Source organism: Macaca mulatta, chromosome 15 (genome assembly GCF_049350105.2).
Source record: "Macaca mulatta isolate MMU2019108-1 chromosome 15, T2T-MMU8v2.0, whole genome shotgun sequence".
Classification (NCBI taxonomy): Eukaryota; Metazoa; Chordata; class Mammalia; order Primates; family Cercopithecidae; genus Macaca; species Macaca mulatta.
Genome location: NC_133420.1, coordinates 4,353,051 through 4,380,150, shown reverse-complemented (window position 1 = coordinate 4,380,150; position 27,100 = coordinate 4,353,051). Strand labels below are relative to the sequence as shown.

At 53.9% G+C, this 27,100-nt stretch overlaps 1 protein-coding gene across 2 annotated transcripts in view; it reads left to right on the top strand.

Annotated features, from left to right (window-relative positions):
* The window catches only part of CACNA1B (calcium voltage-gated channel subunit alpha1 B), a 257,423-nt gene that overhangs the window by 175,850 nt on the left and 54,473 nt on the right, over positions 1-27,100 (top strand). For both annotated transcript variants that reach the window (XM_028834501.2, XM_028834510.2), the window contains exons 22-32: positions 2,640-2,769; positions 3,119-3,178; positions 4,887-4,993; positions 7,749-7,845; positions 9,475-9,635; positions 13,073-13,210; positions 13,390-13,591; positions 13,908-14,072; positions 14,413-14,523; positions 14,983-15,066; positions 25,679-25,684. In XM_028834501.2, the coding sequence (XP_028690334.2) occupies positions 2,640-2,769; positions 3,119-3,178; positions 4,887-4,993; positions 7,749-7,845; positions 9,475-9,635; positions 13,073-13,210; positions 13,390-13,591; positions 13,908-14,072; positions 14,413-14,523; positions 14,983-15,066; positions 25,679-25,684 (1,261 nt within the window). The remainder of the gene's footprint in view (positions 1-2,639; positions 2,770-3,118; positions 3,179-4,886; positions 4,994-7,748; positions 7,846-9,474; positions 9,636-13,072; positions 13,211-13,389; positions 13,592-13,907; positions 14,073-14,412; positions 14,524-14,982; positions 15,067-25,678; positions 25,685-27,100) is intronic.

Genomic DNA, 27,100 nt, shown 5'->3' with positions numbered 1-27,100 from the left:
CACTTATGTAGACAAGCATCTCTGACTACCACAGCAGTCCCCAGAGGCACGTGCCCGTGTGGCCTCATTCTGCAGAAGAGGACGCGGGCACAGGAGGTTCTGTGACTGTTCACAGGCAGCCTCAGCAGAGCTGGGATGAGCTCCAGGCCTGGGCTCCTCACCTCCTATGTGGCGTGTGTGTGTCTCTGCACACAGGGACCCCATCTGCCCTGTCTCTCAAATGCACTTCCATCCATCTGCCTTCCCATCACACCTGGCGCCTGTGTGCCGTGCATGTGTGCACTGTGTTTATTTGCATGTCTGTCCGTGTGTCCGTGCCTGCACTTTTCATGCATCCGCCATCCACTCTTCAGTCCGGAGCTTCCGTTAGTCCAGCCAGTGTTGATGTGGCAGACAGCACTCTAGGTGCTGGGAATAGCTAGGAATGAACAAAACGGGTGAGATCCCCTGTCCTTGCTAAGCCTGTGTGCTGGTGGGAGAGATAGACAACAGACACGACAAATAAGTAAAAGACATAAGATGCAGATAGTGATAAGTGCTGGGAGAAACACAAAGCAAGGCGGGGAGATGCGGACCATTGGGCGCTAAAACGTAGATGAGAAGGTCAGGTGGGGCTTCTGGGGTGAGACTGGAGCAGAGCTTTAGGAGGAGGAGGCAGAGGGAGAGGCAGAGCAGGGGTGGAGCCACACAAGAGCTTGCCCGGCCAGAGCAGGGGCTGGGCAGGTGCCCGGGAGGGCAGAGGGCAGCAAGGCTGCGTGGACATGCCCCTGTTGGTTACTAATCTGTCCATCCCCTTCTTTCACCATCCAACCGTCTTTCCACCAAGCCCTGTGTTATCCCCTCTTCCTGCCTCCTCCCTCCCATCATTCTTTTATCCAACACACATGTCTGGGGAGCTTACCGTGCTCTGCTGTGGTTAGGAGTAAAGCGGTAATGGAGGCAGACGTGGACCCTGCCATGTCAGGACTGGCAGTGCAGTGTCAGGTGGGGGCGGTGACCCGGGGTGGAAAAGGAAACACGGGAAGGCACTGGCATTCTGGGAGCAGGTGAGAGAAGGCCAGGGAGGTTTTCTGGTGGCAGTGACATCTTGGTTGAAACCTGAAGGATGAGTGAGAGTTAAGGTGAACAGGGGAGAGGGGAGGAGCTAGCGGAGTGTTCACAGTAGCCCAGAAGTAGAAGCCAGCAGACGGCAAACAGCCGAGGACAAAGCTGGGTTGGAACACAGAGGGGAGGCGGGGCTGGCTGGCTGTTCTCTTGCGGCGTTGGAGGGTCACACCGTCCCGGAGCACGCTGAGGAGCGTGGGACATGTGCACGGTGGGGGCACTCAGATTGCAGCCCAGCAGGGCCCTTTTATGGGGAGACTGCAGATGGAGGCCACTGAGTAGACGGTCAGGGTTTCAGGGAGAGGCAGTGGTGGTTAGACCAGGGTGCTCATAGTGGTGAGGTTTGGAAGTTAAGTGCGTGTGGAGGAATTTTAGAGGCAGAATCTACAGAATTTGGTGATAAATTAGATGTGGAAGGGGAAGGAGACATCGAGGATGACACCCAGTTTCTGCCTGACAGTGGCGGAAGGCACTGCATTCACCGAGGCCTGCGGTGCTGCTGGAGTCCCGCCTGCAGACCCTGCAAAGCCTGGGGCGGCTGGGGATGTCTCATGGCCAGGTGGACTTAGGATCTGAGCTGGGGGTAGAGCTGAGTGCCAGAAACCCAGACACAAGTTGGAGTGGATGACAGCTGATTTAGAAGGAAAGGCAGCCCTTTTAAGGAGGGGAAGTGGCAAGGGCTGAGGCAGCAGCAGGCTGGCGGTGGGCCGGGGATGAACAGCTCTGCGGACACAGGGGCAGGAGCTAGATGGCAGAGTTCCCTTCGAGGAAGAAGGAGATGTGGGCAGCCGCTTAAGGTGGATGGCCCTTGGGGGTTTGTAGGTGTGGGTGAGAGGAAGAGCTGAGAGGGACTGGGGGCGGTGGGCATGCCTGCGAGGCAGGGGAGGCACCGCCAGAGCACAGCCCCTGTGATGGGTAGGTGCTCAGTAATGTTGAACAAGTGAGTCAGGCAGATGGGACTGGAACGAAAGGCGAGCATGTGGCAGTGTGTGGAGCATGTTCATATGCACCCTGGGAGCCTGGACAGGGCACACACCCCGCACAGGCCCCAGAGAACTTTCCTAGGGCAAGAGAGACCTGCCCTCCCTGAGAATGTTGATGCTGAAATTCTTCCTCTCTGAGCAACTCCCTGCCTGCTGCCCGCAGCTGACCTCTTCTGTGAAAGGGCCGGGTAGTTGATGCTGTTGGCTGCATGGACAGACAGTTGGTAATGAGTGGATGTAGCTGTACTCCAGTGAAGTTTTATTCACACAAACAGGTCAGCCCGATCTGGCCTGTGAGCTTTGCTTTGTTGACCCCTGCCGTGAGGTTCTGTAGCCTTCCCCACTCCCTATCCTGGGAGGCCCTCTCAGGAATCTCAGCCACTCTCCGTCACCTGGCTGCCACCTCCAACCACAGGGACCAAGCGAAGCTCTGGGGCCACAGCTTCCTGAGGCAGCCCAGAGCCCTTTCTGCGGGATGGGCTGAGCCTGCCCTGTGGCAGGGGGCTGGCGCACCCAGCGGGTGGGCCTTGTGATCCGTGCGTTCCCTCACAGGCTCCGCCGCTTCTGTCACTACATCGTGACCATGAGGTACTTCGAGATGGTGATTCTCGTGGTCATCGCCTTGAGCAGCATCGCCCTGGCTGCTGAGGACCCAGTGCACACGGACTCGCCCAGGAACAATGTGAGTGGCCCGGACGGCCGGGCCCCCGCCAGGCTGTGGGGCGGGAGCTGGGTGCCTTCCCAGGAGCCCAAGGGGCTGGGGTGGGACTGGAGTCCTGTCTTCTCACAGGACACCCCTCCTTCCTCTCTCTGTGTGCCTGGGAGTGCGGGACCGAAGGTCTGCAGACAGGAAGACGGTGCGGCAGAGGGGGCCTATTCCCAGACAGGCTTGTCGGAGACCCCCTCCCAGAACCGTTGTCCACAGGCTTCCTGGCTTCCTGGCTGACTCCGAGGAAAAAGTCGGAGCCACCGAGGGCACCTGGCTTAGGTTTCAGCCCAGCCTTTGAGAGTAACCTTCCTTTTGGTTTCAGGCTCTGAAATACCTGGATTACATTTTCACTGGTGTCTTTACCTTTGAGATGGTGATAAAGGTGAGATATGTGGCTGCCCCTCGTGACCCCAGTGTTTGAGATGGGACCAGGGCAGGGGTTGAACCACAATTCCTATAAACTCTTGAGACGTATGGTAGGTGTGAACTGGGTGTGTGCTCAGCACGTGAACGTGTGCAAAGAGGCTTTGTTGTTCACTGAGGAAATTACGTCCCCCACTGGGAGTGCTCCCCAGCGTCGTGCCTGGGCCTCCACTTGCCCTGGTTTCTTGAACACATGAGCTACAGTCTCTCTCCAATGTGCACATGTGGGCGGAGGCCCTCTCTCTTGGGACAACAAAGGAGGAGGGCTGCGTGGCATTGGCTCGGGGAGGAGGAGACCTGAGAGAGAGAGAGTGTTGGAAGATTGTTGGAAGTGGGTGCTGAAGACTTGAATTTAGGAGGACATTTGTCTTATGATAGATCCAGAGTCCTTCCCTGTCTGCCTCTAAGTGTTGGTACGAGGTCCCCCCATATCACTGTCTGACTAGTGTGGCCCTTGTGCATTCATGCAGGTGTGTCTTCAGTGTGATTGAGTGTGCACACAGCTGCATGTCCGTGACTTCCGTGCAGCTTAGGGTGTGTGTGTGCCCGCATGCATGCACACAAGGCAGCGTGTGCGTATGGAGCACTGACAGCAGATGCACGAACACGTTACCTCTGCTATTTCGCTCTTGCAAAATTTTGCGGGGTGGGCGTCATCATCCCCATTTTACAGACACTTAGCGAGGTTATGGTGCTGGCCCAGAACTGCAGCAGCAGGAGTGACAGAGCCAGGATGCAAGTGAAGGTCTGTGGAACTGCCGTCCCGCTGCTCTGAGCTTGCCTGCAGGGGATCTGGGCGAGCTCTGAGCTCCCTGGGGCCATGTGTGCCTACAGCTCTGCGGTGGAGGAGCAGATGGAGATGGAGGCCTCAGTCTTATTCAGGCTGAAGGGAAGCTGGGAGCCCAGGCAGGATCTCAGCTGGTCACGAGCCGTGTAGGGATATTTGGGTCCATGGCATTGAGGTCCAAAGGCCCACTGAGGCCCTTCGGGGTGTGACCTAGGCCGTGCCTCCCTACTCTGACAGGGCGTGTGAAGGTGTCTCTAAGGTGCACTGAAGTCACAGGTGTGCACATACGTGTGCACTCTCAGCCACACTGAGCCTTCCACGGGGACCTAGAGCTGTATTCCTCCCTCAAGACTCTGGAGCCTAGCTCTGCCTGTCTTTCTGGGTTTGTTTTGTTTTATTTTTTTGAGACCGGCTCTCACTCTGTCACCCAGGCTGGAGTACAGTGGCGTGATCTCAGCTCACTGCAGTCTCTCTGTCCTGGGTTCAAGCAATTCTCATGCCTCAGCCTCTCAAGTAGCTGGGATGACAGGTGTGCACCACTACGCCCGGCTATTTTTTGTATTTTTAGTGGAGATGGGGTTTCACCATGTCATCCAGGCAGGTCTTGAACTCCTGAGCTGAGGTGATCCGCCTGCCTCAGCCTCCCAAAGTGCTGGGATTACAGGCTTACGTAAGCCACCATGCCTGGCCATGTTTTACTTTTTCCTGAGAGATAGGATTTCAGCCTGTTGCCCCGGCTGGTCTCCAACTCCTGGGTTCAAGCAATCTGCCTGCCTCAGCCTCCCCAAAGTGCTGGGATTACAGGCATGAGCCCCCGCGCCTGGCCTCTGCCTGTCTTTTCTGGATTATCATGTACCTGAAGTGTGTTTCTCCCTCCTAGATGATCGACTTGGGACTGCTGCTTCACCCTGGGGCGTATTTCCGGGACTTGTGGAACATTCTGGACTTCATTGTGGTCAGTGGCGCCCTGGTGGCGTTTGCTTTCTCGTAAGTAACGTTTGCTCTGCTCTGGCTGGGGAGTGCCCCCAGAGTCACAATGGGCATGAGGGTGAAGGAAGAAGGAAGAGGCCCTGCTGTGGGCCTCCCTGGGCTGCCTGTGGCTCTGTTGCTGTCTATGTGGGACTGTCCCTGCCTGCTTGGGGCGGGGCTGCCTGGGGTCAGGAGGGCCTGAGGTCTGTCTGTGGCTCTCAAACTAGGTAGGGCCCTGGCGTGGCCTGTGACCCTGGGACCATCCCCGCCTGCCTGGAGGGGTGGGGACTATGTGGGGCTGGGAAGCCCTGGTGTGGCCTGCGGCTCTGGGACCGGGTGGCACAGTCTCTGGTGTGCCCAGCGTTTGCCTCCCAGGTCCTTGGAGGCAACTTCACCTTGACCTGCTCTGAGGCAAGTCTGCTCCTGACCCGGGGAGACCTCTGGTGCTTTCGCCCAAGGCAGAACTGGTGGTCGCCTTCCCCTCTTGGGGCATTAGACGTCTCTGACTCCCAAGCCAGTGGCACTTGGCCCTGCTGTGGCTGGACCTGGAGTTGGCTTCCTCAGACCCTGCATGGAGGCCGTCGTCGGGGGCTCAGCTACAGCTGGGGATGGGAATACAGCGGGGAGTTGTGGGGTGAGATCCAGAGACCAGGAAGACCCCTAGTGGACGACAGACATGAGGGAGGGTCCACATCTCTCCGAGCCGCTGGGAGGGCTGCTCCTGGCGCCACTGACTCTGTTCTCTTTGTCTTCCTCTTGCTGGACTCGGCAGGAGCTTCGTGGGGTAATGCCTGCTCTCCCCCACATGCTGTCCCTGACATCACAGCATTCCAGCAGCCCCTCTTGGGTCATTTCATCTCCAGCCTCACCCCCCGCTCATCCACCTTCACCCCATCGGGGCGCATGCTGCCGGGAGCCAAGTCCCCGGCCAGGGGTTCCTGCCATGCCGCTGGGAGCGGGGCGGGGAGCTGGGCTGGAGCTGGGGATGGTCAGCCCTTGGTGAGGAGCTTCCTGGTGAGCAGGCTGTCCCCAGTGAGGGCTGGAGACTGGGGCCATTGGCCTGGAGGGCAGCAAGGGCTCCGGGAGGGAACTGCCACCTGTGGCCGGAGCCCAAGGACCGGGGACATCGTAAGGTGCTTCCAGTGCAGCACTTCTCCGGAAGACCGGCGTTCTTTCCTCTCCATTCCAGCCCCCTGCAGTTCCCAGTCTCCTCTTTCTGTGATAAAGGAATGAGAACTTTGCTAAAGCATCACCATAGGCCTTAGGAGTGGGAACACTGCAGCCAGGGGTCCCCCAGTCAGGAGGAGGGGAAGGGGTTGGGCCCATCCAAGCGGCCTCAGAGCAGGAGAAAAGGAGCAGGCCCCAGATGGACGCTGCCCCAGAAAGCCTCATTTACTGGGCGACAAAACAGTATCCCCTCCCTCCCGCCCCGTCCCCTCTTCCCTCAGCTGGTGGAGGAGGCTGGTTTGAGAGTGGGTGTCGGGAGCACTGGGTGATGGAGACAGGAGGCTGGGTTCTTCCCACCTGGAAGCGTTTCACGGGGAGTTGATCTGATTCTGGAGTGTAGGCTACAGCCAGGGGAGAAGAAGGGACCGTGTAGCCACACGGCTCAGGGTGACCGAGCACTCCCTGCTCAGCCCCAAGTGTTGCTGGAGCCCCAGGAAGAGCACAGGGGGCAGGGCTGCCCCTGCAAGCTGGCCTTCCCCAGGGAACGTGGTGGGATGTGACCTCTGAGCAGGGTGGGGAAGGGCTCCATGTGTGCGTGAATCCCACCCAGCCATGAGCCCTCAGCTCCCACCCTCACCTCCCACCAAGTAGAGTGGCTTTGCTTCTGAGAACCGGGACCTTCTTAGGGGGACACCTCTCCTCGACGCTGCTGGCCCGGCCTCAGTAGGGTCGTGGGAGGGCCAGACCCCAGAACCTGCTACTTTCTGTGTCCCTGACAGGCGGAGGCAGCGACATGGGTCTGCCCTGGCTTTTTCTTGGAGGGGCCCTGATGGAGGCCCGCTCGTTCTGTACTTCCGCTTGCTTCTGTGCCTGGAATTTTCTTTCCCGGACTTCCTGTCTTGCTGTCCGTGCCCTGCATGAGTGTTCCTGTCTGCTGCTTTCTGGGTCGCGTCGATATGTCTGTCTCTGTGGCTCTTCCTCCCTCCCTCCCTCCCTCCCTCTCCCCTTGTTTGTCTTAGTCCACCCTGCCTCTTGCATTGCCTCTGTATGGGTCTGACTTTTTCTCTTCTTACTCTCCTTCCCCTCTTCTGTCTTCCTGCTGTCAGTTTCATGTCAGCGGGAGGAACGTTAGGGCGACTGAGGAGATCTGTAGGGCAGAGGTCAGACAAGTCCCCTTTACCTCCCTCTAGCCAGCCCAGAAACCAAGGAAAAAAGCCCTTCCAGAAGATTCTAGCCCTAGAAATGTGCTTGTGGGCTTCCACTTCTGGGTCTGCAGTCCTCATGCAGGTCCCTTCTGTCCTCTTATTCCTGGAAGCTGGGGTGGGTGGGATGGGTGTCGGGGTGATGGTTCTTCTCCTTATGCACCAGATGCTGCTGCCCTGGTCCCAGCTCCTGTCCTTCGATGAGGCCTGGGCCAGGCAGCCTCTGGGAAGAGTCATGGTGGCCTGTGGCACCTGCAGGGCAAGGCCTCTGCGCATGTGTCCTCCACCCTGGAGGCTGAGACAAAACGCACAGGGGAGCAGGACCCAGACCCTGGGGGGGCCACGTGGGAGCTGGGCATACCCACGCCTCCTGCCTGTCTGCATCTGTGGCTTCTCCCTTCTAGAGGATCCAAAGGGAAAGACATCAATACCATCAAGTCCCTGAGAGTCCTTCGTGTCCTGCGGCCCCTCAAGACCATCAAACGGCTGCCCAAGCTCAAGGTTGGAGCCTGGAGTTGGGGCTTGAGGGCTGTGCTGTGCATGTGTGCATGTGCATGTATGTGCATGAGTGTGTGTGCTCACATCACACCCCTGCGTGAGGGGGTTGGGCTCACTCAGCTGTAAGCCCCCATTACCCCAAGTAGACCTTGTTCCCAGCAGCCTCCTGAGAGGATCCTCCTTAGCCCAGCAGGACCAGGCAGCACAAGGTTTTTCTTCAGCAGCTGCAGTGCAGTATGGGAAAGGCTGCGGGACAGGCGCAGGGTGGTGGAGGGAGATGCTGGAGGCAGGGGCTTGGGACATTGGCTGCTGAGAGGGGGATGGGCACGGGCTGAGCTTCTGGATAAAGACAGAGTGTAAACCCAAACTCATAGGGCCACGCGGAAACCTAGTCGTTGTGAGCTTGTGCTCGGCCCTGTGGGAATTGCTTCATGTGCTTCACCTTACTTCATCCCCCAAACGATTCTTTTACTGGAAATCAAGCCATAGAGACCTGAGGCAATGTGGGACTTAGAGAAGAAGGTTTGCTTAGAACCCGTATGTGAAGGAGTGGGCTGGCAGGCAGCTGGGGAAGGCGTCGGAGGCCCACTGGGTCCAGGGAGGAGTGGCACCGAGTGGCGCTGTGCAGTGGTCATCCACAGTGTGCCAGGCTGCTTTGTGGGAGACAGTTGTGGCCCCACCTTCCCATCACAGCCAGGTCAGGGCAGCCTGGGAGGTGTCTTCCCAGCTCTGAGGGCAGCATCGTGTGCACAGGGAAGGCTGAGCTTCCGGGTTGGGAAAGACCCGAGAGAAAGCCTCCGGTGGTGATGGCTGATGACAGGCTGGCCTCGGGCCGCAGAGCACATGTGTCCCTGTCCTGGAGCCTACTGCTTTATCCTCAGTTTGCCCAAATTGCTTTTCTGAGGGGCAGGGTGCAAGTGCAGGGCAGAGCCTGGCTGCACTCTCTCTGCACAGGCCCAGCCCCTCCTGGTGCAGCTTGGCCTGGGCTCCTGGTCATTCCTGTTTCCGTGGCTGAACTCTGACCTGTGAGGTCAGGCCTCCTAGGCATCCAGCCACTGCCTCTAGCACCTCCTGCCCCTCCATCCGGGCCAAGATGCCTCCCCTCACAAGAGACACAGCACCAGTCTTCTGTGTCAAGGAAGCTGGCGGTGGAGCCTCTCTGCGGTCAGGGGTCTGAGGGCCTTGCAGGGCACTGGAATGCCTGGGGGCCACCTGGACCTCAGTGGTCCTCAGGTTTCCATCCTGTAGGTCCTCTCTTCTGGGTCCCTTCACATCCTTTCCTGCTTCTAGCCCCTCCCTGTGGCTCCACCTCTCCTCATGGCCCCACCCCCCACCATGACTCCACCCATCTCATCGTGGCCCCACCCTTCCCCTCATGGCTCCACCCCTTTCCTCGTGGCCCCACCCATTCCCTTATGGCCATGCCCTCCCACCTTGGCTCCACCCCCCCATCATGGCTCTGTGGCTGCCCTCATGGCTCCACCCCTCTCCTCATGGCTCCACCCCTCCCCATGGCCCTACCCTTCCCCTCATGGCCCCACCCTCCCACCATGACCCCACCCCTTTCCTCATGGCCCCACCCTCCCACCATGGTTCCACCCCCTCATCATGGCTCCGCCCCTCCTCCTGCAGGCTGTGTTTGACTGTGTGGTGAACTCCCTGAAGAATGTCCTCAACATCTTGATTGTCTACATGCTCTTCATGTTCATCTTTGCTGTCATTGCCGTGCAGCTCTTCAAAGGGAAGTTTTTCTACTGCACAGATGAATCCAAGGAGCTGGAGAGAGACTGCAGGTAAACTGAGGCAGGGTGCAAGGTGAGACACACAGCCCCATGATGCAGACAACACTGGGAGTTCCCTTGGGATCAGGTGGAGCTGGTCACACGGCGGGAGACTCCACTGCGAGCATCATGGACCCTGCCTGAGGGCCAGGGAGGGGCTTGCTTGAGAAGTGCTAGTGTCACCACAGAAGACGGGAATGCATCCCCTCCCCAGCACCACACCAGGGGCCCCCAGCACTTCCACCTCAGCAGGGTCAGGAACCAGGTATGTCTGAGGGACACAGACATCCAGGGAGCTCAAGGTACCCACTGAGCAGGGCTTCTCTGAGCCCTAGAGATCTTGGCTGGGCTGTGAGGCAGAGGGACTCCCCGATGACGGGATCCACTGTCACTGTCCGCGTGAGGCCTCAGAGCTTCCTGTGCCCAGCCCTGCCTCCAAAGCAGACAGGAGAGGGGCCTTGGGGAAGAGCTGGGGGAAAGCTGGGTAGCTGCCTGTGTGGACCCTGGGCCAGGCAATACCCACAGTGTCTTCCTGCCCACGCAGCAGCGTCCCAGCTGCCTCTGTGTGAATATCGTGCAGCTTCCTCCTGTACTGGTGAGTGGTGGGCACTTGGCTGTTCGCGGCTGGGAGCGCGGCTGCACGTGCACATGTCCGCCAGGGAACAGTAGCAGTTCAGGGAGATGTATCTGTCTAGGAGTGGAATTGCCGGGTCCTGGGTGTGTGTGTGCTCAGCCTTAGTAGATGCTGCCAGGCCCTTGTGTGAAATTACGCTCTCTCCAGCCCCACATCCTAGCTAAATCTTGGTGTTTTCTGTCTTGCCTTTCTGGGTGTGGTGGTCATTCACCATGGTTTAATTTTATACTTGTGAGATTGAGCCCCCTTTCCTAGGGGGATTGGCTGCTTAGGTGTTCTTTTTTGGAAGTGTCTGCCTGTGGTCCTGTGTCTGCTGTCTGCTTCTTTCCTGTTGGTTACCAGGAATCATGTAATGTTCTGGACAGGAACTCTTTGTCACACGTACAGATTGCGGACGTCTTCTCCTCCTCTGAATGGTGCTTTCTACTCTTTTAATGGTGTCTTTTAAAAAACAAAGTTCTTCTTTCTTTCTTTCTTTTTTTTTTTTGGGACACGATCTCACTCTTTCGCCTAGACTGGAGTGCATTGCTGCTATTGCAGCTCAGTGCAGCCTCGAACTCTCAGGCCCAAGTAATCCTCCCTCCTCAACCTCCTGAGTAGCTCGGATGACTACAGGCACGTGCCACCATGCTTGGCTAATTTTTAAAATTTTTTGTTGAGACGAGGTCTTGCTATGTTGCCAAGCTGGTCTCGAACTCCTGGGCTCAAGCAGTCCTCCTGCCTCGGCCTCCCAGAGTGCTGGGATTACAGGCATGAGCCACTGTACCCAACCATAGTTCTTGATTTTAATATAGTCCAACTAATCCTTTTTATTCTTTTATGCTAAGTACTCTTCATATCCTGTTTAAGAAATCTATCCCAAGGCCAGGCATGTTTTCTTGCGTTTTCTTCTGAAAAGTGTTATTTTTGCCTTTCATATTAAGATCTGCAATTTACTTGGAAGTTGATTTTTATGTGTTGCATGAGGTATGGGTTAAGATACGTTTTCTGATGATAGATATCCAATTCACCCAGCGTTGTTTATTTGAAAAGGTCAATCTTACCCAGTGTAATGGGGTTTTTAAAAAAACAAAAACAAAAACAAAACAGCTTTAGGCTGGGCACAGTGGCTTACGCCTGCAATCCCAGCACTTTGGGAGGCTGAGGTGGGTGGATCATGAGGTCAGGCGTTGGAGACCAGCCTGGCCAACATAGTGAAACCCTGTCTCTACTAAAAATACAAAAAATTAGCCAGGTGTGGTGGCGGGCACCTGTAATCCCAGCTACTCAGGAGCCTGAGGCAGGAGAATCGCTTGAACCTGGAAGGCGGAGGTTGCAGTGAGCCAAGATTGTGCCACTGCACTGCAGCCCGGGTGACAGCGCGAGTCTCTGTCTCAAAAAAAAAAAAAAAAACAAAAACCGAAAATGAAAAACAAAAGAACAGCTTTATTGAGATATAACTAACACATTATACTGTTTATAACAATCTACTGAAAGTGTGCAATTAAGAGGTTTTTAGTATATTCACAGGTACACGCAACCATCGCCACAGTCTATTTTAGAACACGTTTTCAGCACCTCAAAAAAAAAAAAAGAAAAATAAACCCGCACCTTTTAACTATCATCCACTACGTCCCTGTCCCCACCCCTAGCCAACTAGGAATCTGTTTTTTATCTCTGTAACCCTCTCTGTTCTGGACATTTTTTGTAAACCGAATGATACAACGTGTGGTCTTTTGTGAGTGGCTCCTTTTACGTGATGTTTTCAGGTTTGCCCACGCAGTGGCCTGTGTCAGAGCCTCGTTCCCTGTTACGGCTGAATATCTGCTCTCTGCCACATTTTCCTTATTCTTTCATCTGCTGATGAACATTGAGTTGTTTCTACCTTGTGGCTGTTATAAATGATGCTGTCGTACACATTTGTGTCCACATTTTTGTGTGGATCTGTTTTCGCTTCTCACGGGTATGTACCTAGAAGTGGAATTAATGGGTGATTGGGTAACTCTGTGTTTAACTGTTTGAGGAAATGCCAGACTATTTCCAAAGTGGCTAAAGCATTGTGTATTCCCACCAGCAATGCACGAGGGTTCTGAATTCCCCATATCCTTGCCAACACTTGTTGTTTTCCATCTTTTTAGTTTTGGTATTTTTAAACTTACAGCCATCGTCGTTGGCGTGAAGTGGTGTCTCGCGGCGGTTTTGATTTGCCTTTCCCTGATAACGACTGGTGTTGAGTGGCGTTTCATGTGCTTAATAGCCATTTGTGTATCTTCTTCAGAGGAGTGCCTATTCAGATCCTTTACCCATTTTTTATTTGTTTTTTTTTTTTAATTTATTAGAATAGTTACTTACGTATTCTAAATACAACTCCCTTATCAGACAGAGGATTAGGAAATAAGTATTTTTTCCCATTCTGTGGATTTATCTTTTTACTTTCTTGATGTCCTCTGAGCACAAAAGTGTCAGATTTTGATGCAGCCTAATTTACCTCTGTATTTTTTATTTTGTTGCTCATGATTTTGGTGTCACATCTAAGGATCCATTCCCAGACTTGAGGTCATGAAGTTTTGCCCCTGTTTTCCTCTAAGCATTTTGTAGTTGTAGCTCCTTACACTTAGGTCTTGAATCCATTGCGAGTTAGTTTTTGTCTGTGGAGTGAAGCAGGGTCACATTCATCCTTCTGCACGTGGACATTTGGTTGTCCCAGCACAGTCTGTTGGAGAGGCCATTCTTTCCGCACGGAGTGGTTTCAACACTCTCTTCAGTGTCGGTTGATACGTGGGTTTATTTGGATCTTTTGTCTTTGCCCTCTAACCTCCCATGTTCTTATTTCCAGGGGTCAGTATTTGGATTATGAGAAGGAGGAAGTGGAAGCTCAGCCCAGGCAGTGGAAGAAATACGACTTTCACTACGACAATGTGCTCTGGGCTCTGCTGACGCTGTTCACAGTGTCCACGGGAGAAGGCTGGCCCATGTGAGTGCTCATCCTGCTCTCCGTAGCTGGGGCAGGCAGTCCCTGAGCTCGGCCTCCCTTCTTCCCTCCATCCCTGGGCTCAGGCGTGGAAGCAGACCCATCCTTGTGGTGCAGGTCTTGCGTTCTTAGGGCTGTCTCCTTTGGGGGTTTCCCTGACACACGCTGTCCTCTTGGCCCAGGGTGCTGAAACACTCCGTGGATGCCACCTATGAGGAGCAGGGGCCAAGCCCTGGGTACCGCATGGAGTTGTCCATCTTCTACGTGGTCTACTTTGTGGTCTTTCCCTTTTTCTTTGTCAACATCTTTGTGGCCTTGATCATCATCACCTTCCAGGAGCAGGGGGACAAGGTGATGTCTGAATGCAGCCTGGAGAAGAACGAGGTAGGTGGACGCTCTGTGGAGTCTTGCAGTGGACAGCGTGAGCAGCACTGTCAGGCTTTCCTCCTGCACACAAGTCACTCACAGCCGGGTCAGCTTTGGCTGCCACTGTCTGCCAACACCGGGGCAGGGCCTCCTTTCTCCTGCAGAGGGACTGGATTTGGTGGGTTGAGGCCTGCTTGGAGAAGGTCTGGGCTGCCTCGGTTTGCCCTCTCTCATCAGGGCTCCCCGTGAGGCTGGTGAGACGGGGCTGGTGCAGTAGACGTCACAGGGTAGGCTTTCTGCTTTTGAGTCTCTGTGCTCCTTTCTCCCCTGACAGAGGGCTTGCATTGACTTCGCCATCAGCGCCAAACCCCTGACACGGTACATGCCCCAAAACAGGCAGTCGTTCCAGTATAAGACGTGGACATTTGTGGTCTCCCCACCCTTTGAGTACTTCATCATGGCCATGATAGCCCTCAACACCGTGGTGCTGATGATGAAGGTGTGTGGGGCTCAGCACGGGGGCAGCTGGCGCTGCTAGGGATTGGGATCTGACCCTGAGGCTGAGCGGAGTCAGCCTTCTTCCTCCCGGCATGAGCCAAAGAGGAATGGCCTTGCACCCTGGCCAGCACGGGATGCCTGTGGAATCCTGTTCCCCTTTGTTGTCTGTGGGCTGGGACGGTGGGGAGGTTCTGGGAGGACTCGTGGAGAGCAGGAAGGGGTGTCCCAGGCCTGGGCAGGCATGGAGTTCTGTCCGCCCCCCTTGCTTGGTCATGGTGGTCCCAGATGGGGTGTCTTGGGGCTGCCAAACCCGTGGCCAACAGCACGTCTTCCCCGGGCAGTTCTATGATGCACCCTATGAGTACGAGCTGATGCTGAAGTGCCTGAACATCGTGTTCACATCCATGTTCTCCATGGAATGCGTGCTGAAGATCATCGCCTTTGGGGTGCTGGTACGTGCTTTGGTCCCCCCTTTGCCTTTTGACAGCCTGCATTCTGGCTCCCCGTCTGTAGGGCGACCTTTGGGGGCTCCCAATTTGGAGCTGGGAATTTTCCAAGTACCCAGAGTGTATGTGACCCTACAGGGGCTCTGGGGAAGGGGCTGTTCTGACCCTCTCGGCTGCATAAGCTCTGCCCCCAGCCGAGGTCCCGGGAGGCCGGCAGGGCTGGGTTCTTCCTCTTTGGACACATGGCCCTTAGTCCTGCCTCTGCCCAGGCCCAGAGGTGTCTGTGTCCCTGGCTTTGACATCTGCTTAGCTCTGGCCTTGTGCGTGCCCCCTGGGGTGGCCCGTCTGCCCTGTGCTCTGTGTCTGTCACCCTCACCCCTTTCCTGATCGGGGCCACCACCTATACCTCTTTGCCGACAGAGCCCTCATCAGCCGCTGGCACTAACTGCTCTTCTTTTTCTCTAGAACTATTTCAGAGATGCCTGGAATGTCTTTGACTTTGTCACTGTGTTGGGAAGTATTACTGATATTTTAGTAACAGAGATTGCGGTAAGTAGCATTTCTGTCCCTCCTTCAGCGTCCCCAGGTGGTTTCCTTCTAGAGGCTGCTCCCCTCAGTGCATCTCCAGGCCCTGTGTTGGCCTCTTCCTGGGTTCCCCAGGACCCCCTGGATGGACCCCCTGGACATGTGGAGGCTTCGCTCCAGGGGTGGAGTTTAGGGATTGGGTGTTACCTCAGCAGATGTTCTTTCTTGCGTAAGAAAGTGGTTCTCAAACATCTTTTGGGCCTGAGAGTTACCTGGAGCTCCATGGTAGCAAGTAACCAAGAAGATGTGAGTCTTACATTTGTATCTGTATAATGTGTATCTAACAAGGTGGTATCGAAAATATATAAACTGAAACCCGTAAGGATTTATATTTTAAAATATTGCCCCCACCATCTCTCTCTCTCTCTCTCTCTCTCTTTATATGTGGGGAAATATTCATTCTTACCAAAGCTATGTGGATTATGCCTTAAAATTGCCCAGTGCTGGGACGTCAGCTTGTCTCAACAAATGCCACAGCGTCTGATCATAAAGCAACATTTTTTGAGTACAACACATTACTCTGGAGATAAATGGCAGAAACCTCATTTGTTTGGTCTTAGGTTGAATTTTGGAGAAGCAGATGCAGAAATGAGCACTCACGTGGAAGTTACGTCTTAAGTGGTGTTCCCAGTAGAAACCAGCCGAGGGCGTGGGGAAATGGGTGGGAAGAGAAGGACCAGAATGCTGCGTCCCAAGCCGTCCTGGTGGGTCGGTGTGCGTCATCTCCCAAGGGACTTCTGGCAGCAGCCTAGGTCGCACCTCAGAGCTATCCCTGCTGGAAAGGGAACTGCAATGTGTTTGCCTCTGCACCCTCCGCAAGGCATTAGGCTGAGGGCTGCACCTGGGGTGTCAGTTCTCAGATGCTTCCGGCTCCCCGAGTAAGCCACGAGTGCTGTGAAGGAGCCTCTGCACCCAAACTGTTAGGGCTGAAGGGACGTCTGACACCATCGGGAGGACCTGCCAGAGTGCCAGGGCTCCTTCCTGTTCTGCCCACACTTCACATTGGGTTCACTGTGCTCGTTCTTCAGGATGGTGCTGGTCATGGTGTCTGGGAGACAGAGCAGAGCTGCCTCTGCTGTGCTGGTCCAAGCAGAGCTGATGTTCATCATCCCGTTCCCCCCACCACCCTTTCTAGAGCCCCTGACCTGTGGCCAGCCTTCTGCTGCACTGGTTGCTGGCCTGGTGGCCTGGTGACCCAGACCCTCAGCCCTGTGCATCCCAAGTCCCTACTTGCTGCCATTCCTTTGTCCAATCCTGGCTGCTGTAGTAATCCAGTCACAGTGGAGACTGCTGCTAGGAGCATGTTCATAGGAGCATGGAGAAAGGCGCAGTGAAGCCCCTGATTCCCAGAACTATGCAGTGGCAGCTCTGCCCTTCACAATAATGAGGGTCAGGTGATCTGGCCAGCCTGGACACTCTTTGTGATGCCCGCTGGCCTTCTGGCACAAGCAGCCCCAAGTGACCAGGTGGCCACCATGGCTTTTTGTGTTGGGTGGTAGAACCTTCTCCACCTGTTTGAACCAGGGCTTCTAGATTTGCCAGACCTAAATTTGGGGAAGATGAGCACAAAGTTCCTACTGGGTTTCTGGAGCGATGGTGAGAGGGGCCACTTCTCCTTTCACCATTTCCTTGATCCGTGCATTTTACTGATTGGGCACCCAGTGCCATCGATTGGCCATTGGTTCCTCTTGAAATATGGCAGCCCAACCCCATGAATGTTTCACCAAGCTGGCATTTTGTCTCTGCCTTTAAGGTCAGGGCAGCATCTCCTGAGTAGTGTTGCGTTAGATGGTCCAGTGGACCCTGAGGTCACCTGGCTCACATGCATCCCCTGCGTGTGCTCCGAGCTGATGTTATATGAAATCCTGTGTTGGGAAATCTCTGACACCAGCCCTGAGATGCTAGTGCTGCCACAGTGCTGCACCAGGAAAGGCAAACCCACACCTGGGATGTGGGTGGATCCCGGTTGAGACAAATCACTGCCCTTTCCAGGAGAAGGAGGTCTGATACAGTCGGCTGACCACTAGGTGGCTGGTTGACAGCCACAAGGCATGGCACCAAATGGAGGCCCAGTGTTGCTGTCTGCTCACCCCAGGTAGATAATCGTCAGTGGTCATGGCTGGATCATCTGCTGGGAGGCTCTTGGCCATGATGGCCACCCTATCCAGAGGTCTGCTGTGTGGACACTGGGGCTGGTGAGGACAGAGGCTGGCCGATATCTGTTGGTCGACTTATCCCAATGCTTGGTTTTTAGTGCCCCATGGTGAGCATTGGTTCGCAAAACAAAGGCCGGTACCCCATGCCTGTTCCCAAAGCCTGTCTGTCTGCCTCTCCCCTAGACCTTGTTCCCTCCAGGGTCCTGACCAGCCGTTTGTGCCTCTGCCTCGGACCCTGTTATCCTCAGCACAGGCCGCTTGTTTTCCACCACACACAGAGCTGACCAGGTACCCTGCCCAGGGCTCTGCTCCACCACTGTCTGTCAGGCTGTTCCCATGTGAGGCTGTAGTGAGGCCTGCACCAGTACACCAAGCAGCCCATCCACAAGCCAGGTCTGCGTTTCCCCCTAAGTTGTAGTGAATCCCTATGAAGTGATGGCGGGAATGAGGTGAGGACGTCATTGGTCAACAGAGGTGTATGTCATGGCGATGGCGGGAGTGAGGTGAGGACGTCATGGTCAACAGAGGTGTGTGTCATGGTGATGGCGGGAGTGAGGTGAGGACGTCATGGTCAACAGAGGTGCGTGTCATGGTGATGGCGGAAGTGAGGTGAGGACGTCATTGGTCAACAGAGGTGCGTGTCATGGTGATGGCGGGAGTGAGGTGAGGACGTCATGGTCGACAGAGGTGCGTGTCATGGTGATGGCGGGAGTGAGGTGAGGATGTCATTGGTCAACAGAGGTGCGTGTCATGGTGATGGCGGGAGTGAGGTGAGGACGTCATGGTCAACAGAGGTGCGTGTCATGGTGATGGCGGAAGTGAGGTGAGGACGTCATTGGTCAATGGAGGTGCATGTCATGGTGATGGCGGGAGTGAGGTGAGGACGTCATGGTCAACAGAGGTGCGTGTCATGGTGATGGCGGGAGTGAGGTGAGGACGTCATGGTCGACAGAGGTGCGTGTCATGGTGATGGCGGGAGTGAGGTGAGGACGGCATGGTCGACAGAGGTGCGTGTCATGGTGATGGCGGAAGTGAGGTGAGGACGTCATTGGTCAATGGAGGTTCATGTCATGGTGATGGCGGGAGTGAGGTGAGGACGTCATGGTCGACAGAGGTGCGTGTCATGGTGATGGCGGGAGTGAGGTGAGGACGTCATGGTCGACAGAGGTGCGTGTCATGGTGATGGCGGGAGTGAGGTGAGGACGGCATGGTCGACAGAGGTGCGTGTCATGGTGATGGCGGGAGTGAGGTGAGGATGTCATTGGTCAATGGAGATGCATGTCATGGGGAATTGGGCCACATGTTGGGTGCTGTGTCCTCTAGACATGCTTGGGTTTGGTCACAGAGGTCAGGAGCCCTTCCCTTGTTCACTGGGCCTGTGGTGGTCTGACAGCACACCACTATGGGGAGATGCTTTGGTGTCATAGACAGTGGTGTCTCTTGGTGACACACAGCTGCCACCAGGGCCAGGAGCTAGGTTGGGCCCTCTCGTTACGCTTCCGTTCTGTAGATGGCGTGGCCTGCTCCCAAATGCTAGGTGTCTGCACTGACTTATCTGTGGAGGCTTTCCCAGGACTTCACCCCGTGTCCTTACCTACCACATTACACATCAGGGACCCTGGGGGCTGCTGGGTTTTGTGGCCAAAGTGGCAGGGCCATTGCTGTCACGTCATGGGTCTGTTAGAGACCCCACTCATGCTCTGAAACCTCTCAAACGTGGCAGCGTTTTGAGTCACAGCAGTATTTCCTGAGTGGCTTATACCATCTCCAGAACGCAAAGCAGCCTACCTGCAATAGAAGTGTGAGGGGCAGTCACTAACTTGTCTTTTACTTTGGAGTCCTTGTCCTGGCATAGCCCAGACCACCGGGCCCCTAAAAACTTCACTGACATGGAAGGTCCATGAATACTTATAAGATTTATCACGTCAGGGCATCTGATCTAAGTAATACAACGTCATCAATGTTGTGGACCAGTGTGGTGTTCTGAAGAATGTCTTGGTCAGGCATAGTGGCCCACACCTGTGATCTCAGGGCTTTGGGAGGCCAAGGCAGGAAGATCACTTGAGTCTAGGAGTTGGAGACCAGCCTAAGCAAGATGGCGAGACCCTGTCTCTTCAAAAAATTTAAAAAATTAGCCAGGCATGGTGACACACACCTGTAGTCCCAGCTACTCAGGAGGCTGAGGTGGGAGGATCGCCTGAGCCCAGGAAGTCAAGGCTGCAGTGAGCTGTGATCGCATCACTGCACTCCAGCCTGGGCCACAAAGTGAGTCCCTGTCTCTGAAAAATAAAAATAAGAATTCTAAATGATTAAGAGTCCCTTTGGACTGTGTTGTGACATAGGGTCAGACTGTGAATGTCTGCTGTGCATGCAAACTGCTTCTGACCCTGCCTAGCAGTGACTGCTGAAGAGTGTGCTCACCAGATTGGCACCTGTGTGCCAAGTCCCAGAGGCTGAGCAGTTCTGTTCTTTAAAGATATCGAATCTCCCACAGCACTGGGTACTGTGCTTGGGTTATTTGGGGAGTAGTCCACTGTGATCCATTGTGATCCAGTTTTCTTGCACGGTCCATACTGGTGAATTAAATGGGAATGAGGTGTAGACCAACCACCCCTTTGTCTTTTAATTATTCAAGGTGGCACTAACCTCTCCATTCCATACTGGATGCAGTGTTATAATTTACTCTTTTGGCTGGGGGGTGTCGGTGTTGAGGACTTTCCTATTGTTGTGTCGAATTCACATGTCGAGGGGCCAGTGTGGCGCATTCTGCCAGTTAGGACAAGGCAAATGAACACCAGCTTTGCCCGGGCACACGAGACCACTGAGAGACGGGCCTGGGCCAGGGATTCATAGGTGTCCTGGCCCCTGTGCACACTGACATGGAGCCACAATCTCATTTTAGTTCCTTGGCACCAGTGTTATCTTGGATCTCGTATCCCACAGCCTTCAAAACATCCAGGGATTCTTCTTTCTCCGGTGTGCAGTTTCTCAAGTAAACGAGCTAGATCTCCTTGGGGAGGGGCAGATGAATGACTGCTGTCTAGACTCCCTCTTGTGTTGCAGGATTCTTCTGCAAGGCGGCCCCGTCTCTCCTCTAAGCTATGGACCCTGGATCTGAAAACGGACTGGTTGAGAGACAGGGAGGGAGTGTGTTTGTCCACTGTGGTGGCTGATCCCAGCCTCTGCTCACTTACTTGGATTCCTTTGAGTTCCATATTTACGGACGTTTATCTCACCAAGCAGCATCCTTGTTGGCGCTGCCCCTCTGTCCTGCCCTAGGAGTGTCACGGCTGATTAGCTGCCACCGTGGACCTTTGCAGGTCAGGGCTTTCGGTTGCCATTGGGGCCTTGCCACCCACTGTAGTGGTTCCAGGCAGCCAGCTGTGGAAGGGAGCCAGCCTCGTGTGATTGTGGGCTGCCATGGAGCCTCTGCAGCTCCGGAGCCTTCTCTTCTGCCCAAAAGAATCCCTGCTCCATGACAGTGTCTCCTCCCATCAACCCTGGCCTGCAGGAGATAACCACCAGGGACCTTGTGCGTGATGCCAGTGCCCTGCTCCCAAAATGCTCTGAGAAGCTGGTTGGCTCATGGGCACTTAGATCGTACATGACAGGTTCTTTCTAGCATGCCCACCTCTCTGAGCCTTCTGGTCCTGTGCTCAGCATCTGCCAAGGCCGTTCTGGCACCCCCCACCTCATTTAATGTGGGCCATGAGGTTTTCCAAGCTCCTGGGAGTCATCCCCGCAGCCTGTTAGCACCTGCTTCAGGTGCCCTTGCCAGGGCATTGGATCCTGAGTCATGGGAGAAAGCTCCCCTACATTAAAAATAGTTTTTTATCCAGCCTGTCTTCCACCCATCCTCATCCAGTCCCTCCCACCATGGTCCTCCCACACTCCTCCCGCACATACCCATTACATCACACAGCCCTTCACTGAGCAGCCTGGGTTTCACTCAGCAGGACCACGGCTTCCCCAGTCGGGCTGTGTGAAAACTCGAGTTGTGAGTCTAGTGGCCAGCGTGGGAAGTGAGGTGGATCTTGGGGAGAGTGAGCACCACTGTGGAAAGCATCCACCTCACTAAGACTCCTGCAGGTGTTCAGGCAAGACAAAGTGAGGTCCTCCAGCAGGGAGGGGACGCTCCTGCAGGCCCAGGCAGTCCCGGGACATCTGAGAACTCTGTGTTGGGGGCACGCCCACACTGGTGTTCCTGCTCTGCATGTCCAGCCTGCCTTCCCTCTGCGGGTGCTGACGCTGGAGCATGAGAGACTTGTGGAGCCCTCTCCAGAGCCCTGGTCCTCCCTCGAGTCCCAGGCTGGTCAGCACAATCCACCACAGACCACATTTGTGTTATGCTTGGAGTTGCTAATTGACAACTTACACTTACAACTTTTTTTTTCCCCAGAGTAACTGGGGGCACTTAGCTATGGTTCACCAGCTCTACCTTCCTTGCAGTGCCCATTCCTGACAGCCTGTGGATGCTAATGATGTCTTGCAGCATCATTATTGCACCCCTTTCAACCCTTTACAGATTTACCCAAGATGAAGGTCTCAGCAGTTTTAATGCTACAGCACACCGGGAGTTACTGTCACCTCACTTACCGCCCACCAGCAGAGGAGAATCTGGCCAGTGAGCCACTCCCCAAGGGCTCCATCCTTCCAAGTCAGCTTCCAAGGAACCACCTCTGGTGCCACCTGTCTTTGGATCAGAACCTGTGATCCAAATGTGATTTTTTAGGAAGTGTTTCCAGGAATAGTTGGTGAGGAGGGCGGCAGTTGGATAAGGAAGAGATCCAGTTTCAAGCAATTCCATGTAATTTGGGCTCCTTCCTTCAGGGGGACTCTGAGGGTGGGGTGGATGCCACATCAGAGCTGTCCCAGTGAGGGGCAGAAGAGTGCAGCCTGGGCTCCTCATGCAAAGCAGGTTCTGGCAGCCTGTGGGAATCCCACATCAAGAGACTCGAGTGGGCCGGGCACGCTGGCTCAAGCCTGTACTCCCAGAACTTTGGGAGGCTGAGGTGGGAGCATCGCTTGAGCCCCGGAGTTCGAGGCTGCCCTGAGTTATGATTGTACCATTGCACTCCAGTCTGGGCAACGGAGCAAAACTCTATCTCTAAAAAGAGAGAGAGAGAGAGAGAGAGAGAGAGAGAGAGAGAGAGAGAGAGGCGGGGAGGCAGGAGGAGAGACAGAGGGAGAAGGAGAGACTGCCGCTGCTGGGTGTGAAAGTGCACTGGGAGCCGGTGTGGACAGAAGCAAAGTGATCACAGGGCCTGTGTGGCTGAAACACTAACGGTACCTTCTCACTTTTGAGGAAAGAAGTTCCTGACTAAGTCATGGGTAAAAGATGAAATGATAGAAATTAGAAAATATAAACAACAGAAAAACAATGAAAATACTATATGTTAAAGCTCATGAGATAGCTGAAGCAGTACTTAGAAATTCACAACCTTAATGTTTATATTAGGAAAAGAAAACAATGTAAAAAATTAATGAGTTTAGCATCTAACTTTAAAAGTTAGAAAAAGAATAACAGAATAAGCTCAATAAAGTAGAAGAAAAGTCTAAGAATAGAAATGAAGAAAGTAGAAGCCAAAGACTAGAGAGAATCAAAGTCTAAACTTGGTTCTTTAAAGACTTAAAAATTGACACACCTCTGGCAAGATTAATGAAAGAAAAATAAGAAGGCGAAATACATGATGTAAGGCAGAGAAAAGGGTCATGACGGCAGGTACAGGAGAGATTAACGTGAATAAGGTGAAGGAGAATATTGTGAACAGTTTATTCCGGTACATTCGAAAACCGAGGTAAGTGAACACATTACTAGAAAAATGTAAATGACCGAATCTGACAAAAGAATAGAGAAAAACCCTAAATGGTTCTTTATTAAAGCATTAAAGAAGACGAGTCAATAAACAATCTTCCCATAAAGAAAACACCAGATTTTAGTGGTCTTACACATTAGGTTTCTACCTAAAATATAAGGAAGGATCATTCCACTCTTAAACGGATTTTTCTAGAGAACAGAAAAAGAGTGAACATTCTCTAACTAGGCTAGTATAATGTTGACATTAAATTTTTTTAAAAGAAGAGAAGGCCAGGTGCAGTGGCTCAGGCCTGTAATCCTAGCACTTTGGGAGGCCAAGGTGGGCAGATCACCTGAGGTCAGAAGTTCGAGACAAGCGTGGTTAACATGGTGAAGCCCCGTTTCCACTAAATATACAAAAATTAGCCAGGCGTGATGGTGCACCCCTGTAATTCTAGCTACTCGGGAGGCTGAGGCACAAGAATCTCTTGAACCCAGGAAGTGGAGGTCGCAGGGAGCCGAGATTGCGCCACTGCACTCCAGCCTGGGCGACGGAGTAAGACTCTTTCAAAACATCTAAATAACCAGAACTCTGGCACTGCTGGTGGGCGTGCCAGCTGGCACAGCCTCTGGGAGGGCTCAGCAGCACCTCGAAAGTTGGACAGGTGCTTACAACTCAGTAACTGTACTCCTAGGCGTGTGTCCCAGAGGGCGTCTGCGCAGATGACCACCAGAGGCGTCTTCACACCAGTGTTTCTGGCACCAGTGTTCTGCCAACCAGAGGCATCCGAGTGCCCGTCGGTAATAGAATGTACCAGTTGTTAGCGTTGCTAATGCAGTGAAGGGCCGCATAGCAGTGAAAATACACAAATGATGTGAAATTGAGCTCCCCACTGGAAACACAGCTTTGGGGGGTTTCTGTGTGTGCGCCCCTTTCCAGTGACATCAGTGTGGATGCTTCTCAGAAACAGTTTGCTGTCAGAACACAGGTGTGCGCAAGTCACAGAAGCCTGCGAACGGCCGGATCCCAGAACAAAGGCCAGGAACAGGCAAACAGAATGCATTTTCAGAGTTTATGGTAAAGCTGAAAAGACAAGCCGTGATTAACAAGAAGGAAGGGTAGTTGCTGCATCTGCAGAGGAGGCAGGGAGACCCAAGAAGGGCTTCAGAAGTGATGGTGATATTCCGTTCGTAAAGCTGGGTGATGAATATGTACAGATACCTGGTTTTACTTTTCTTTAGAACATTTACGCGTAATCTTTTACGTGACATGCTTTGTGATTTAAAAAAGTTAATGATGTGAGTAATCCAAGCAAAAAAGCTGAAACCTGCCATTTAATCAGAAAAATCAGGAAAGTTTAGTCCCCCTAGCGCTGGTGTTGTGTTTCCCCATGGCTGCCTCCTCCCTGTGCGTCTCGCCCAGAAGCAGTTAGTCCCAGTGCGCTTTCCGAGAGGCACAGGTGGGCCACATTGCTGACTCCTAAGGCCTCCTCTTTGGAAACAGAAACCTTTATTCATCAAATAAAGTGATGGAAACATTGAGCTCCCAGCTGTAAGGACAGAGCTTGGTGGGGAGGGGTGGTTTCTGCATGTGCGGCTCCTTTCCAAGAGGGGCGAGGACTGCGGACTGCGGGCTGACATCAGAGATGTGCAGAGAGCCCCAGTGCCCAGCCGGGTTCTAGGGAAACCTCCCCACGCCCCAAAGAGGCCCTGGCGTAGGGCAGAGGCCTTGATACAAGGCAGATGCCTGCTGCAATGCAGGCAGCCAGAATAACCCACACTCCGTCCCTCAGCTGCGAGACAGTCGAGCCTGGGGCTGTTTGTGGTCGTTTCAGACCCTGGTTCAAGCAAGCCCTCCTTGGCAGCCCCTGCCAGCCCTGGACACCCAACCAGCAGGTGGCGGCCTGAGAGCTGCCGGTTGGAAAGCTCAGGTGTCCCCTGGCCGCCCTTGCTCCTGGAGCCCAGGTCGTCTCCTGTTCTGCCTGGAGGAGAAAAGATGAAGGGAAAGCCGTCGTGTGGACTGATGGTGCTTTGTTTTGTCTGTGTGTCTGTTTTTCATTTGGAGCCACTTCATATGTTTACTTTGTGAATGCACTTTTTTTTCTTAGGCAAAAATATGACTGTCAGTTCCCATCCCCAACTTAAAAATCAAAATAGAGTTTTAGCAAGGGCACCCAGAGAGAGGGCTCCAAGCAAGCATGAAACTGACATTGATTTCTTTGCCTGGAAATAAAAAAAAAATAAGTGTCTGTGAGTCATCTTTGGATTTGCATTACAAACAAGAATGCAAATGAATGCCACCTTGTCTGCATAACCTACAGACTTCAAAAATATGTTTTGATCTGATACATTTTAAGAAAAATATGCAGTTTACCAAAATCCTAAAATTTTGTAGTTAAGTAATCAAGAGTTTGAGTTTTTGCTTGTGTTGATGACTCATTTTTCTCTTTTGTTTTCTGTTTTTGTTCTTGATTTACCTTAACCTACCTGCTGACTCACGCCATCCAACCAACATACAATGCGAAAACCCATGTCTCCGTCTGTATGTTGTGCACCTGCTGCTCACACCTCCCCAATTTGTAAATAATACGCAAATATCCATCCATGAAAACATCACATGTAGGAAACGGTTGGTTTCACAACTCTGAACGGTTCTTGCAAGTCCTTGCTTTGCTTGCTCAGCTCCCCTCCTGCCCTCTGGTTCCTGGGACTCTAGCCCCCTGCCCTCTGGGCGTGTGGCTGGATGTGGCTGCACCCACTCACCTCTGGCCTGCTCCCTCCCTCAGCTCTGGGCGTCCAGCAGGGCTTCTGAGGGCCCTCCTGGCAGCGGTTTGATTCTGGGAACTGGCCTTGGGCGGGGCTTCCCTGAGACCTGCCCAAGGAGAGGGAGGTGGGGTTTCTGGAGTGGGTAAATGTCGAGGGCAGTTTTCCCTATTGGGACTGGCTCAGATTTGGGGAGGCTTTGCGGGACATGAGTTTGTCCCTGATCCCTGCGAGTCCATGGTTCCTGTTGCACAGCCATCTCCCACCTGCTGTGTCCCCATCGTGCCAGTCGAGAAGGCTCAGCTCTGCCCAGGTGGCCTCTGCAGAGTCCCCTGTAGCATCTGTCCTTCTTGGACTGACCTGCCTTGGGGTGGGCGGGGTCAGGCCGGGGGTTCAGGGCTCAGGGGCAGGGCTTAGAGTCTTTGTCTTCATGATTCAGAAGGGTTCTTGTAGGGCTGAGTAAAAGAAGGGGGCTCTGCCCCTAGAGGCAGTGGAGCCCAGGCTCCCCCATTCGCATGTCACTGAACTGTGTGTGTGCCTCGGTCAGCAAGCTCATGTGGAGTGCGGGTCCAACCGGAGCTTCCTGCTGGGTCTTCAGGAATTTTAGAGCCAAGATAGTTGGTAACCGACCAAACTTTAGCTGTGACTGTGGAAATTAATGTAAAGTAGAAGATATTTGAGAGTCACGTAAAAGTGAATGTTTGTGATACAGCGATTCACAGTTGCACGGAAGAGCTTGCGTTTTGAGAAAATACCATTTGATGCTGCAGAAACACCCAGGTGATGTCATCTGCATGCATCCAGCTCGTGCCAGTCAGGCCCCTGCTCAGTGTCACCTCCTCAGAGAGCCCTTCCCCACACTGTCTGTCCTGTCCTCCCTCTCCACCACAATCCACACCTGATGTGTTACTCATGCACGTGCACGTCCCTTTCCCATCTTCAGTCGCCCGTCTCATTAGAACGACGACTGAATGGGAGCCACACAGCAGTTTTTCTGCACCTGCTGGGCCTTGTCCTCTGGCGTGGTACCTGGCCCACATCGTGGCCCACACCTCTGGGTGGGGTGCCCAACCGACACTTGGGACAAGCCCTCACTTCCGTGTGACTCTGGCCAGAGGCTGTGGTGGTCTTGGATACAGGGTCAGTGGGTCACTGTCGTGGCATGGTGTCCCGCAGTGCTAAGTGCAATTTTAAATCCCTTTTCTCAAGTGCTCCCCACCTCCCGGACTGGGTATCCCCATGTTTCTACTTTGTGAATGAGAAAGGTGAGGATTGAAGGGTT